The following is a 15,764-nucleotide window of genomic DNA, read 5'->3' on the forward strand; positions in this document are numbered from 1 at the left end:
GTTGCATGATAATTATACATTTATAACAGTTCTTCTCTAGACCAGTAACTATTATGATTTCTTTCAATTTGCATTATCTCACATGTAGCCAGAAGACTCAACCTTTTTTAAGCATGACTAAAGCTATAACTCATATATAATACAGTCATAGTTAACATTGTTTATTTCTAATCCAGATATGGTGTACAACTTTATATTGAAAATGTTTGACTTCCTGGCTTCTTTGTTATCATCTAGAGTTTCCCTTTACCATCATTTGTGCTTCAGGGACCCCCACAAATTTAATTTGACTTCCAGGTTTGATTCCAGAGTTTGTTTTTTGCTCACTCTGACCCCCCCAATTCTGACACCAAGGGGATATTTTACTCTCATTCTTTCAGCCCTAGGGGATACTCTGGAGTCTGTATAATTTTATTATTGGATTTCAACCAAATTTGGTTTCATGTTGATGAGATCTTGACCGTGTTTGATTTCTAGCCTTTTATAACATAAGCACTGTTTTCAGTTGTGTTTATTAATTGTGTAAGCAGTGTTTCCAAATCCATGCTGTTTGCTTACAAGAGCAATGTTTCCAGTTGTGTTTATTAATTGTGTAAGCAGTTTCCAAATCCATGCTGTTTGCTTACAAGAGCAATGTTTCCAGTTGTGTTTATTAATTGTGTAAGCAGTGTTTCCAAATCCATGCCATTTGCTTACAAGAGCTATGTTTCCAGAATCCATGCTGATTGTTGTTGTCTTTTTGAGATGTTAAATTACATGGTGTATGACATGTTCCATTACTTTGCAGGGGATCCCAGGTGACTCAGTGGTCTAAGGTGCTCGCCTTTCCAGACCATTGAGATCTCACCTCTGTCCAGATGGTTTAAAGTTTCAGCTTGGCCTACTTGGATATGTGAGAAAGCTTGCCAGTAGCATTCAGTCAATTAATGGTTTTTCCCATGGTTTTTTTCTTGCGATGTCTTGAACTGAAAAATGGCATTACATTCTCAAAACCAAATCAATCTATACTTTGTGACATATGTAAGGAATTTAGGTCTATAGTTGACAGCATGACCTCCATTCCATTTTCTTGATGTAGCTGTTATGTTGGCCTGCCATTAATTTTCAGATATCTCTCCTGTTTGTCAAATTTTAAAATCAAATCATACCTTTGATTGACACTATGTGTACTGTAATAATGAAAGGAAAACAAATGTATTCCTCATACCTGTTGTAATTAACTCAGATTTTATTTAACAAAGTCATTTTCAAATGATTGGATGACTCAAAATTGAAGTGCATTTGTGAAGAGTTAAACCATTCAGAATATAGAATTAGATGTTAAAAAGTCTGTGCTAAGATTTAACATTCTAATACATGTATGTATGTGCTCAGGCCCCTGAATCCAGTACAGAGAAGATGTAAAAAATAATGAAACATGACCTTAAAGATTGTCATCATTAAAGACAAAAAGCATTAATTATGGTTGCATCCCATCATCATCATCTAGTCATGAGTGGCTGCTGAAAAATGATACGCAAAATAGATGTAATTTGATGTGGTGTATTGTTGGTTCCACTGCTGTATTAAGTTTATAAATATATAATGGTAGACTCCATTAGGTGTAATGTTTAAAGGTCTTGTATATGGCATTGGGATTCTTCCAGATTTGGTACATGAATTGTTACTGAGGTCTTTCTTAGTTAAAATAGTTGTCATATTATTTATTTATGATCTCAGCTTTATGAAAACCATCACCTACCCCTCTTTGGTGACTTAAGTGATGAAGCACCTATATTGTCCTATTCAGTTTTTTAGGTACTGAACACCTATATCATCCTATCATTTTTCATATTGTCATATTCGTTTTGTTTAATTACAGAACTGAAGAAGAATACCATTCGACAAGCTGAGAAGAAAGTTGAAGATGCAAACTTCATTGTAAGTTCATATGCCATATGATCTGTTATTTTCAGGATTCACTGATTTTGTTTTCAAGAGATCGGATTTTAAGTTTTGGTGATTTATATTTTAGCAATTATACACATAGTGAGGGTATTTTGTTGGTGGGGGAAACTGACATTATTACTACCTGTGGTAATAATTATCCTAAACAGTGCTATTGAGAACAGATGAGAATGTCTTATCTACTTGAGAAAGAAAATTGTCGGAAACAAATCATGCAAGCAGATTATGTCATTTAAATGACGTGTCAGTCAGTTGTGTTGGGAAAAAAAATAATTTATTGCAGGGTTCGTGCTACATGTGAAATAGTAGCCTACAAGTCTGTCATTTTGGCTAAACACATCCCTCAAAGCAAAGTTCACTTGGCCAAGCCTTGATTTTATTGAATCCACTTACAGTCAGCGTTCCCTCTAAGCTGCATGTGTATACGGCCATGCAGCTGCTCAGTCATTTCTGTGCAGCTGAATTGTTCTCTGTGCAGCAGATCAAAATTACCAAATATTCAATCCAACATTAATGCTAAAATCTATCCAAATATAAAAATCTTGTTGCAGTAAAAGACCTTACTAATGCTAGACAGATTGAAATTTATGTGAAATGTTCGCCAATCAAATCCTGCTAATAGCACCCAATCAAAGGACATTGTTCAAATTCCCCTGGTCAGCCACAAGTGGTGTATGTTGCATTGTCGGTTTCATTTATAGGAATATATTTTGCTTTGAATATAAATGCGCCATTCAAATACTCCTTCTTGAGAAGTAAAATCTGTTTTATCATCAGCAAAGCAAACTGCAAAAAAGTCCACCGGATGAAAGACTCCAAAAAAGCAATTGGTTACCAAGGCTGCTCGTAAGAGTTCATTTCATTCAATTTGGATACTTGCGTTGAATGATTGTTGCATTTTGATTTAAACAATTGATTTTTATTATATTTTGTGCATCTTCTTATTATAATGTCAAAACAAAAATGTGAAGATGACACAGACACAAAGCATAAAAAATGTGGCTACTAGTACTTTTAAATCAGCATGGTTGAAAGAACTTGTTGAAACCAAAACAGTAGAATTGAAAATATTGCAGAGTGTGGAATTAGGAAATATGTTTCATTTTTATGAGGACGACAGTGTTGTTTGTAAAGTATGTGCTGAGGCTAAAGCACGTGGTGATTTTTGCGACTGGAAAAACTTGGGATCTTTCGAAATTGGATTATCTAAAGAGACATATTGCACAGAAAATCCATTTGGACTCAAAAGCGAAATTAAAAAGAACTCAAGCTGGAATCAACTTCTTCCTCACGGAGTCAAAGGATGATTGACTTATGCGAATCGAACTGAATGATCGCCAACGAAGTAACGGTGAGCATGTGAAGATTCTTATTGATAATTTCTTGTTGGCCTCTCGATGAACGCTTCAATGCTGTCAGTGATGGATATTCGTGATCACATGGCTAAATATTTGAAACTTCCTGGTGGCTGGAGAAGTACAAATTATGCATTTGAGTTTGTTGAATGTATCGACTTGGTTGTCAAAGAGATATGTATGCAGGAAATTTGAGTCTAAACTCCATACACTTATTGTAGACGAAAGCACAGACATATATGTAACCAAAATGCTAATCGTATACATTAAATATTGTCCTGCAGGAACGAAGTGTCACCGAACAGTTTTTGCTGGCATGGTAAAACTGACAGCCTGCGAAAGTGGGTCTATTTGTTCTGCAATCAAAGAGTTTTATATGACAGACAATCTTGATTTTCAAAGGATGGTCATGTTTACATCAGATGGGGCATCTGTTATGCTATGAAGAAGAAATGGCATGGCAGCACTGATCCGTGCTGAGGTTCCTCATCTGACTGAGCAGCATTGTGTGGCACACAGAGAAGATCTAGGAATCGATGATGCTTGGGGAAGTTTTTCTTATAAAAAATATTGAGACATTACTCCGGACCATCTACACTGTTTTTAGCCAACTCAGTGTAAAAAAAAGCCTCATTTGAAGAGCTTGCTAACCTCTGCGATGAAGATGTTGTCTCTTTTAGTCCACTGAATGAGGTGAGATGGATGTCTCAATATTTTGCTGTTAAAGCTTTGATGAAAAACTACACAATTCTAATAGAATACTTTCAGAAGCAGGTCGAGGAAGATAATGATCTGATTGCAAATTATTGTTTAAAAGAATTCCCAAATTATATAAATTTATCATAAAAACTGTTGATTTAATTTTTCTGTTATGTTGACTTGTAATAATTATAGTGTATTATGCAATATTTTTTGCAATTTATGTGGATGTTTTATGATGATTTAAAAAATTTGCTCAAGTAATGCAGCACGCATAGTACGCACATTGACCATTCACTTAGAGGGATCATTGCCTACCGCCATTTTGAAATCAGTTCAGTGCATTAATAATGAAAGTTAAACACATTTGTATCCAATTTCCTTCAAAGAGGAGGGTGGAAATTTAGAGAGAAAAAGTTTCATTGCTATCTACAGAAATCCCACTGAAAAATCATTCAGGATCCTTGAGAAATACAGTTTTGTTTACCCACTCAGTAGTTAATATTTTGCCCATTATATATATCCAGGCCCATTACTAATGAAATTAATCATCTCATCTCTTCCCATATTTGATGTACTATTGAACAGTTGTGATTTTTGACTGATCTGTTTTCAGGACTCCTATAGCTGCTTGATATAACAACTGTGGTAAAGCAATAAAAAGGAATTACTTAATACATTAAGAAAATTTTCATAGTATTTCAGTACTATTTTATTCACTTGACATTGAAAAGATGGCAGTGCAATAACATAAATTAAAATAAACTATTTTCAACTTTATCAGAGGTCTCAGAAACGCTTAATCACGCATATTTGGATGCAATTTTTTTATCAGAGACGCAGAAAATCACTTGTACATGAGTCCTCCATATGCATACATTTGCCAGATGGCAAATTCAAGGGATTGCCAGTCCTGCTTCAACCACCTGCTGAGTGGGAAAATGTGTTGACAAGTTGATCACTTTAGCTATGCTGATATTTACAATAACAAAATTCAGTTCCTGAAAGACCCCTAGACCCCTAGATGTACATGTTGTCATTGTAAGAGTACATTTGAAGAACATTACCCAATAGCTAGGTGGCAAGTTCAAAGACTTAGATTAGCTGCTGAGTGGTGGGAAAATGTGCTGATATTTACAGTGACTGAATTCAGAGGTAGAAAGACCTAGTATTGTATCTGTGTATACGAATACATCAAATAAACAACTTTAGTTTTCATTATTGTGTTCATTTTCAAGTGTAGCCAAATAAGAAGTGCATGTGACCTCAAAATAAAGACATGAGAGTTAGACAAAAGGCTGTTTGCAAATTTGGATAAGTATTTGGGGGTTTCGATGCAAATTAACGAAGATTGTAATGAAATTCAGCAGAGTGCTAGAAGTTTCTAGAACTGATATTTTTCATGGAACACTGTGTGATGCCTAGATTATAATTTGGAATTAGACCTTTCCTTGGCCTGACATAATTCACTCTCTCTCTCTCTAATGGACAAACAAGTGGTATAAAGAAATTAGAAAATTAAACTCATTGGCAACCACTGGTTCTACTCATCTGGAAATGTAGCCACTTCAGGTATTCTCCATATGCTTCTGGTAGGGGACTGCAACTTTTGCTTGTGGGACTCCTGTTTTTCCCAACAAAGGAGTCCTTGACTCCTAGTTTTAAAATCTTAGCAAGACCTCTGATTATAAATGTTGAACTTTCTACACTCACTTCTTCCAATTTTATCCCTTTTCTCCAATTCTGGCCAGAGAGAGAAGTCAATTTGACCAAACACACAGCACCCTTGATAGCAGGTGCCTGGATAGCTCACTAATCAGTTTATAACATGGGGTCTGGCATGGATCCCTTTATTTCTTGAGAAAATGCCATTAGCATTTATCCTTATTGGTTAAACATCAAGAAAATCACAATCAAAATTAGTAAATGAAACCTCGATATGTTTTATTGTTGAAAACAGTGGTTTGTGTCCAGAAATTAGAATCAACATAATTAAATTTTCAGCATATAATAAGAAGTCCAATATGTTGTTACATTTTCTTTTTTTTTAAATCTCATTACACTTACTAATGTCTTCTGGCAGCAACACGTTATGAAATCAGTGGCAATGAAATAAGTTTTGTGTTGTGAAGTTTGTGTTTTATTCATTTGTATTCACACTTGAAAAAAGACAGAGCCTGATAAACTGCCAATTCTTTTGATCTCCTATCTATGAAAGTATTTGTTGTATGGTTTACTCAATTAAAAGCAGACCAGCATTGTGTTATCATGTTAAGTTTGTCTTTTGTATCAAATCAAATAACAGGAATGGAATTTTTTTTAAAGGAAAAGCTAAAAGTCATGCAAATTCTACCTGTATAAGAGCTAGTGGACATGGTCATGTGTGAGGTCAACTCATTTCAATTGACCACTTGAACACTGTTATAAATATTATTGTGGAAGTAAGAATTAAACTGGCTTAAGTTTTTCTAGTCATTCACATATATGACCAAAGACAGCAATGCTTCCAAGCAAAAGGAGGGGCCCTGAGTGGTCTAAAGCGTTCTCTGTTACGGATCACTGCCATCTCACCTCTGTCTGCATGGGTTTGAATCTATGATTCAGCCAATGTGGGTATGTGAGAAAGCTTACCAGTAGCTTCTCGTGGGTCAGTGGTTCTTCCTGGGGTTTCCTGTGTTGTTCCTCTACCGTTAATACTGGCCACCATGCATAGCCTATCATGTGCTGAAAAATGGCGTTAAACCCAACAACAACAGCAACCAAGCAAAAGGAATAGCCATCATTGCATTTATCTTTTCTTACGACATGAAAATATTATGTGTGAGATTTGGGTAATTTTGTTTAATATTTACTCCAAAAGCTCTTTCTTGTCAGTACAACTTTTACAAGGGATGATTGATTTATAGGTTTCAAAATACTTAAACGTAATATTGACCCAACGAAGCCATTTTTGTTCTCTTACTTCTTTTAACAGATAGTTAGACGTAATCTTCATTTGTTGCATTGTCTGCCTGGTCAGGATATTGGGATCACTTTTCCATTGTCATTGTTGTTCGCACAGGCATAAATGTGGAGTTTTTGCTTCTAGCTCGTTTTCACAGTGACACCTTTCATGCTCAAGTTATTGCTTTATGATTTTTCATTTAGCTCATTCTTTGTGTCACTTACATTGCAGTCGTGAAATTTGGTGGGTATATTCAGCTTGAAGGTTACCACTAAACATTGGCAAAAGTAAGCAAAACTGACCAACTTTGCCTGTTCTTGCAACTTTGCAGGGTTTCGGATTATGCCGCAGTATTAAATTGTCCAGACTCAGAACATGACTAGTTGCAAGTCTTTTATGAACACATGCAAGGTTTGGTTATTAGGTTTTGATATATATTTACAGAGATCGTAACAATCAATTTAATCTGAAAATCCAAAAATATTACATGGGGAAATTTTGCAGATTTTTTTCTTCTTCTTTCTTATAGAATTTCAGCGAATGGTATCGTGCGATTATCAAGCATTATTATGATTTTACCTCAGAGAGTAAAATATCACATGTGTGAAGATATTATTATTATTATTATTATAGATTCAAGAAATGGAAACTGAGGCCAGAGTGGCCCCCGGAACCTATAGGATTCAGATGCTAGGAAAATTACGGAACTACAAGAAGGAGCTTGAACAAGTGACAAAGAGTTTGGTAAGAATACATACATACCAACCATTTTGCTTTTGGCATAATCATTATGCTTTTTTTCACTAAATTACGCCTTATGCTTAAATGTATTCGGATTATGCGATTTTGGTATATCCCCCTCCCAAAAAAATTAATTTGTTTTGTCATTTTTATTAACATCACATTAATCCCACAGATCGTATTCTAGAAAAGACAGCATGCATGCACTTTCCTGACAGTATTATGTTCTATTTATTGCAACTGCCCTATTTCCAAGAAACATGTTGGTTCTACTTTCAAACTTTTGGCTAGGTTTCTGTTTATAGCAGCTGTCTGGCCTAGTCAAGAGAGAACAGACTGGTTTCCTAACTTGTTATCTTTGCTCACAGATTCTTTGTTCAAATTCATATCTGGTACAGAACCAGTCTGTAGTTATTTGGCACTAAAAGTCAAGTCAGAAATATTCTAGTTGATGCATGTGTTAGAGCAAAAATGTTTTTCAGATAATTTCACAGATGGATTAGGAAACGACAAAAAATCTATTCAGAGATGAATTACACAATACAGCATTCCATTCTAGGACAGCTTCACACCCCTTGCAGGCTGTGTGGGAAGGATTTTAATATTGGTCATGGTGGTAAAATAAAGAAACCTTGAATCAGCTCATTTTATTAACTCCATTACTAAGGTAACTTCTGTTTCACAGCAGAATGAAATTGTGGACATAAATTTTATACATGCAGAGGCATTATATACCAAGTTTTTAACAGAACACGGACAAACCCTGGCGGTAGAAGACTAAATTGGTCCTTTGTTCAAACAGGTGTTTCCTGATTCCAAAATTGCTGAAAATATGCATGTGCAAGAACAAAATAATCTAATATTGTTAGGTGTTAGCAGAAGATACTTTGCTTAAAATTGCAGGAGCCATGAAAATTGGGCCGTTTAGTATTGCAACAGACAGGAGTAGTGATTATGATAACAAAAAGTTGTACCCAGTCTGTGCAAGAGACTTTGACAACGAAAGGGCAAAGTCAGAGTGCTCTTCTTTCATTACCAGAATTAACAGTAGATACCACTGGAGAACACATTTTGTTATTTGCTTGATAATTCTTTGAATAAATATAAGTTGGCAGAACTGTATCGGGTTTTCAGCTGATAATGCATCAGTGATGACAGGAATTCATAAAGGAGTTGCATTCTGTATATATATATATATTGAAAAATATCTCCATAATTGTTTATATCAGGTTGTCTCTGTCATATGATGCACCATGCTGCAGGAAAGGCTGCTGATAAATTAGAAGAACTCCTGAAGTATCAGCTTGGCACTCTACCTGACAATGTACGTCATGCAGACAGAGTTGATTTTTTTTCATCTTATTTGAAATAATTTACCAGCTAAATGACCCAATAACTGGAAGATATAAATTTCCTCTTTTTTGTCAGGTTATGAAAGGAATATTGGTTCTTTACCATTCTAATGCTGACTGTGAGAGATTATTGTTAACAAAAGTAAAAGTGAATTCAGATCCAGGCTCTGTAACCCAGCACTTAGTGCTCTGTTGGTGTGCAAAACATTCATAGTCTCAGCTGGTACAAAGTATTTTGAAATGGAGTATGAGAGTCTGTTGCTTTTTAAAGCTCAAAGTGTTATATACGAAAATGGGAAGCAGTAATTGATGTTAAAAGTCCAGAGGGATAAATAAATCATTTGGTACATATGCTTATTGACTTTTTATCATGTTATATGTGGATTACTCTTTTACTGCTTGGATTACTCTTTTTGTCCACTTGGATTACACTTTTTCCTCGCCAAGGGTTGGCATGTATTCGATAACAAGAACAATTTTTGCAACCACCTGCAATTTGGCAGTTGGCAAGGGAGAGGGTTATTTTTCTTCAGCAGTGACAGCAGTGTTGGTGTTGTTTTCTTTGTTACTGTTATTGTTTTTGTCTTGCCTGAGACATGAGTATCACATTTCTAAAGGTTGTCGTAGGTGTCAGTGCTAAGATTTTGTGTTCATTTTCTCTGTTGCTGTGGATGTACCATAATGGAACTTAATGAGTGTATTCACCATGGAATGCACTGCTTATCATGGATATAAGTTCATGGTGATCAGCAAAATGACGTCACAGTGGCCTCCTTTTCATATTCCAGTGATTACATTCAGTTTCGCATTAGATGTACTGCGCATATAGTCATGAAACTCGATGAGTGCATTATATAGAAGATGGGTAATGCTTACCATGGGCAAATGTAGGAGACAGTGACTTACTTTTCTTGCTCTGGTGACTTTGAAATGTTTGTGGGTTGTTCCATGGTGAAACAGGCATGGAATCCTTGTTAGTGTTTATATATATAAAGACAAATGCATTTACAACATTCCAGGAAATCTTTATCACCCAAATTTACCATCTGTACTTGCTTTTAGGTCGAGTCCAACTGCAGAGAACATAGACCCAGGTATGCTAGTGGGTCTGTGCAGTTTGCAGATGGACTGGACTTAAAGTCAGGTCAATATGGTATATCGATCCCTGCTGAGTCAGGGCCCTTAATGTTCAGCTGGTAAATTTCATTGTGGACAAATTGTGCTACAGTTAACAATAATTATCATGTCAGTTTACTTGGAATCAAACATTAGCTTTCCCAAAAGATTGAATGCTATACTATATTTTTAATTGCTGTTTCAAAATGTTAAATAATTGTTGAAAATTATATGGTTATCCTAGCAGACGTAAATTGAAGATTTGCTCTTTATTGATTTTAACCAAGGCCACCAGTGTGGTGGGAAAGAACTGCAAGAAAATTTGGATCACAATTAAAGACACTGACATTTTTTAAATTATTTTACTAGCATTTCATGTAAATAAGGTATAAATGTCCAACAGTTATACATTTTATTATTACATTGTCAGTGTAATAATCTGTTATTATTATTATTATTATTATTATTATTATTATTATTATTATTATTATTATTTAAATGAAGAATTCTGCTTTAGTTACTTAAAAGTATTTCTGGAAATTTCATTAACTAAAATGGCATTGGACTAATGATGTGTTGCTAATGATGGTTATATGCCAGAAATACACTTTTGAACAAATTTGGCTTTAACTTTTGAAGCTGACTGCACTCAGCAATTATCCAGCAAGTACTGTCAGTACCACATGACAGTACTAGACAAAATTGTTTTGGCAGAATGAATCCACAAATGAGTAAAATGTGGTACACTGGCAAATCTATTCTTAGGCTGACAACTGTACGTGAATAGATTTCAGCATAATTCAGTATATAAAACATTTTAGACTGGATTCTTTGTAGACTTGATGATAATATTCTACATTCTTTGTTGGTGTTCCGAGGGACCCCAAATGGCTGAATGGTCTAAAGTGCTCACCATTATGGATCACTGCCATCTCACCTCTGTGTGGGTTTGAGTCTTGGGTTTGGCCAATGTAGGTATGTGAGAAGGCATGCCAGTTATTTCCCATGGCTTAGTGTTTCTTTCCGAGTTCTTCCTCCACCATTTATACTGGCTGCCATGTATAGCCTATCATCTGCTGAAAAATGGCGCTAAACTCTACAACAACAACAGCAACATCATTGGTGTCCCACAAACATCTCAATGTACAAGTCCCTATTCTTCCATCTATGTTTACCAAGAAGAGAGACCTCCATATGATAAATGAAATCCAACTATTGCATGACTTCTAAGTAAACCTAACAACTTCATTACCTCACACAGCAGTGCAACTTCACAATATTGCTTGACAAACTTGCCCAGCAACCAAGAGCAAAGTGTCTATTCAGAAGTGTTCTCCAACATATAGTAGTAATTGGGACTTGATTTGCAATGCTAAAAGAGAATTCTCTAAGACTGAGAGGATTTTACTTTTCACCAGCCTCACTGTTCATATGCTGATCTACAAAGCTGCTAAGACGAATGTTAAACACATATCTCATGCAGCAAAATCAGCCTACGACAGTACTAACTTAAAGATCACTGAAAATTCCAGCTGCAGAGAGCTCTTTGAGATTACAAACAAGCTAATGTCAGGAAATAAATGTATGTGATGTTCATGGTTTACATTGACCAATCTCCAGTCGACCTTCCGGACCTGTTTGCAAATTTCTTCTGTGACAAAGTTCAGTCTGTTAGAGATCAGCTTGATGACAGTTTTATTTGACTCATTTTCACTATACAGAATATACATGGAAACCTTTAACAACATTTGAGCCTGTATCTATGGATTTGGTACATACTGTGATGAAAAGCACCCCAAAGACATGTGAACCTGATCTGATACCAACGTCACTGCTGCCTGAGTGTTTAGATTCAATATTGCCTTCACTAACTGATGTTATCAATGCTTTTTTCTCATTCATGGAATTCCCGTTATTTTTCAAAACTGCCATTGTCAAGCCTCTGTTGGAGAAACTGACACTTGACCCTAATGATTTAACAAACTACCGCCCTGTTTCTAAGTCTCATTCACTTAAAAAATCTTAGAAAAAGTAGTTCTGTCTCAATTTTTATTGCCTTCTGATTTCAGATAGTCTTTTTAGCAATTGAAAGACTGCATATTGCCCTTCTGAGAATAGTTAATGATCTTCTCTCTGCTTTAGAAAGATTACAGTCTTAACCTTCCTGGACTTGTCTGCAGTATTTAACACAAAGACCATGATATATTACTTCACTGTCTCCAGCATGTATTTGGTATTTGATACAGCTTTACTATGGTTCAAGTTCTGCTTAGTCAACAGGACACAAATTGTAAATATGGAAAACATTCCAGCCTAGTTAATATGTTTTAATGTTCCACAAGGCTCTGTTCTTGGCCCTGTTCTCTTGATTCTGTAAAGTGTCATAGATCCACATCAGGTGTCTGCAGTGATTTTGTCATTTAAATATTTTTACCTCAGAAAATAAGTATCAGCAATACCAATATTAAATTTCGTGGTCAGTATGAAACCTAAGTATCATGCTTACGTTCAGTATACCAGTGTGACCTCACCCATGTGTTCACCCTATCTGGAAACTTATACTCCTCTTCCAGATGCAGGAAGTCGCAGGTCCGAACCCTGGTCGAGTCATACCAAAGTCTTATAAAAATGGTACTTACAGTTGCCTAGCTTGGCGCTCAGCATTCAGAGAATAGTGTTAGGACTGGTTGGCTTTGTGTCAGGATAATGTGACTGGGTGGGACATCATGCCACATATATGGCATGATGCCCCAGTGCTAGACATCACTATAAACTGCCACACTGCAGACATCAATGCAATATGACTGAAAAATTGTTAAAGCTGCATTAAATATCCAACACACACACTCCTCATCAACACTTGCATTCTCTTAGTTCACATAGTTAAAATGAAGTTATACTGATGTTCTTTTGCATACCAGGGCCTAGCTACATGGAACGAATTGCCTGTTGATCTTAGATACAACGACGCTATTATCTCATTAAAGAGTGCTCTTAAAACTCACCTTTTTCGATTAGAAGAACATACTTAATAATGTTTACTTCCTTAATTATTATCAGGATGTTTTGTTTGGTAATTTCATATTGTTTGCTTTGTAATCTTTGCTATATATGATTTTATGTGTTATCTAATATTGTAAAGTACTTAGGGCTTCTTAAGATTAGATGTTGTACTAAATCCACATTATTATTATTATTGTTATTATTATTAAAATAGGTTTTCTCAGATTTTTTCTCTTAAAGATACAGGTAAGCGCTTGTTTACTGACAGATCTAATTGCATTCACCACATTAACTCAGGCAGTAAACTTTGTATGTACAGTCATTAAACTTGGAAACTGCTAATCACTATGGGCAAAATTAGGCCACATTGATCTACTATTCACTATGGGTAAAATTAAGTGACATTGATCTAATTTCTCCTTACTCTCAATACAACTTGATGTCAACTTGATTTTTGATCTTTAATTGCTTTGGGAAAACAGTTTGTGTGTCTTCAAGCGGTTTATAAATGATATTGTTTGATAGAAAATAACCAATTGGGTTTTGAGGTAAAAATCACCAATCACATCTTCTGTTGTTGTTTTTCAAACAAAAATGGTATAATTTTTGTCTTCAGGTTTGTTTTATCGAGGATCATTTTTAAATTATCTAATCCACAGAAGGTATTAAAAGGTTGTTAGCTTCTACAGATATGTGTACTATTATTTATTTGGGAACTCATTTATAGTCACGTTCTGTCAGTCATATTCACTAGCCAAGGGTTGTTGAACCACTTTATTCCAAATTGACCTTTGACATCTGTTGAGCAATTGCCTTTTCTCAGACAACAGCTACTGCCCATAGCAAGCAAAATCAATTGACCATAGAGAGAGGTCATTACACTTGTTAAGTATTCAATATAGTAAATTTCATGATGTCCACTGGTTTTGGCTTGAAAGAAAAATTTGCATGTGAACAATTTAAATTGGAGAAACTAACACACAATTGTTGCCATTGTCAATGGATACCCTTTTGATTATTCCCAGTTATCTTTCTTGCATGAATGTAATGAACAAACTGATTGGATCAATTTTTTCAGCTACATCCTCTCATAATATGGAGCTGTAGATACAGCATGGGTTGGTGTTGAATATAGCGAACATGTGACTTTTGACTAGAGAAGAAGGCTATAGATATATTTAAGATAAAATGACTTTAAATATTGATCTTTTTAGCAGCATATATAATAGACAGTTTTATTTTAATATGCATTATTAACTGTAATTATATTGTTACAGAAAACAAATTTCTAGTATTGGAGTAAATTGCAATTGCATGCACATGGTGAAAATTCTACTTATTATCTTCATATATTAGTTTAGATTTTTTAAAATTAAAATAGTATCTTACTTGTTATTATAGCAAATGGATTCATATATTAAACTCATAAATTTTCATTTTAATATTTTTCAGGGGAAAGGGATATCAGCAGGTGCATCAGATAACTTTGGATTTGACAGAGAGGATGTAGGTTTACATTTCAGGGCTAAATATCATCAGGGCTGATCAAATATTTTTCACCCACTAGTCTGGGTCATGTGGTTTTAGAAAATTCACTTGTCCCAAATACATTTTCACTTGTCAAAAAATGTCACTCTTTTCCTGGTACCCAGAGTTGATGAGATGCATGCAATTTAATCTGTCGACAATAAAAGAAATACAACATATTTTATTTCTTCAAAAGACGTAACTTTGACTTTTTGTTGTCGAGGTATCTTATATACACTATTTCTTGCTCAAATACAGTAGCATCCACACTTTTGTCAGCAAGAACAGAAATGAAATTATTGGAATTCAGACTTTTCCTAAATTCTTCTTTCAAGACTTTATCCATTGACAGAACAAAGTCTCTTGCCCTGAGTCTGTTCTTATAATAAGCACCAAGGTTAACACTGTTATCCTCTTCAAGCACAGACAGCATTTCCGTATCAAAAAATGGTTTTCATCTTGGGCTGGGGTTTAGGCTGTGTTAAGGAGAGCTTGTTTTATTTTATTTTTTAATTTTGTATTTCGTTCTCATTTAGTTTTAAATGGCCTTTCCTAGTGGAGTGTTAGCAAGGTATTTTCTATACATGCTGGCTAATGTCATGCATATCAGGTTCCAAAATGCCAGGGGATGTGATTGATTTAATCTTGACTTTGTTAGTTCCATTGACATATACACTGGATGCATATCAAACCCATGCCATAACATGAATCACTGCCAGCAATTGTATTATATTCATACACAAGTTATTATCACACCACACATATCATGAATCACTGCCAGCAATTGTGTATATTCATACACAAGTTATTATCACACCATACATGTCATGAATCACTGCCAGCAATGGGTGTTATATTCATACATGAGTTATTATCACAATACACATATCATGAATCACTGACAGCAATGGGTGTTATATTCGTATGTGAGTTATTATCACACCACACATAACATGAATCACCAAGTTTGAAGTGTAACAGTCTCAATTGATTTAAAAGCATGTTTATTCAGAATCGGTGCTGAATTAAATTCTTTGCGTTTTGCAAAGGGAAGCATGCCGTGTGCTTGTGTTTGCACAG

General features: G+C 35.1%; 1 protein-coding gene across 1 annotated transcript in view; it reads left to right on the forward strand.

Moving 5' to 3' along the window:
* LOC149805192 (vesicle transport through interaction with t-SNAREs homolog 1B-like) overlaps positions 1–15,764 on the forward strand; it is a 30,242-nt gene that overhangs the window by 1,841 nt on the left and 12,637 nt on the right. The window contains exons 2-4 of the mRNA XM_089948322.1: positions 1,862–1,920; positions 7,579–7,689; positions 14,610–14,663. Of these exons, the coding sequence (XP_089804448.1) occupies positions 1,862–1,920; positions 7,579–7,689; positions 14,610–14,663 (224 nt within the window). The remainder of the gene's footprint in view (positions 1–1,861; positions 1,921–7,578; positions 7,690–14,609; positions 14,664–15,764) is intronic.

This window comes from Sinohyriopsis cumingii, chromosome 2 (assembly GCF_028554795.1).
Source record: "Sinohyriopsis cumingii isolate HCF-2022 chromosome 2, ASM2855479v2, whole genome shotgun sequence".
In the NCBI taxonomy this organism is placed as follows: Eukaryota; Metazoa; Mollusca; class Bivalvia; order Unionida; family Unionidae; genus Sinohyriopsis; species Sinohyriopsis cumingii.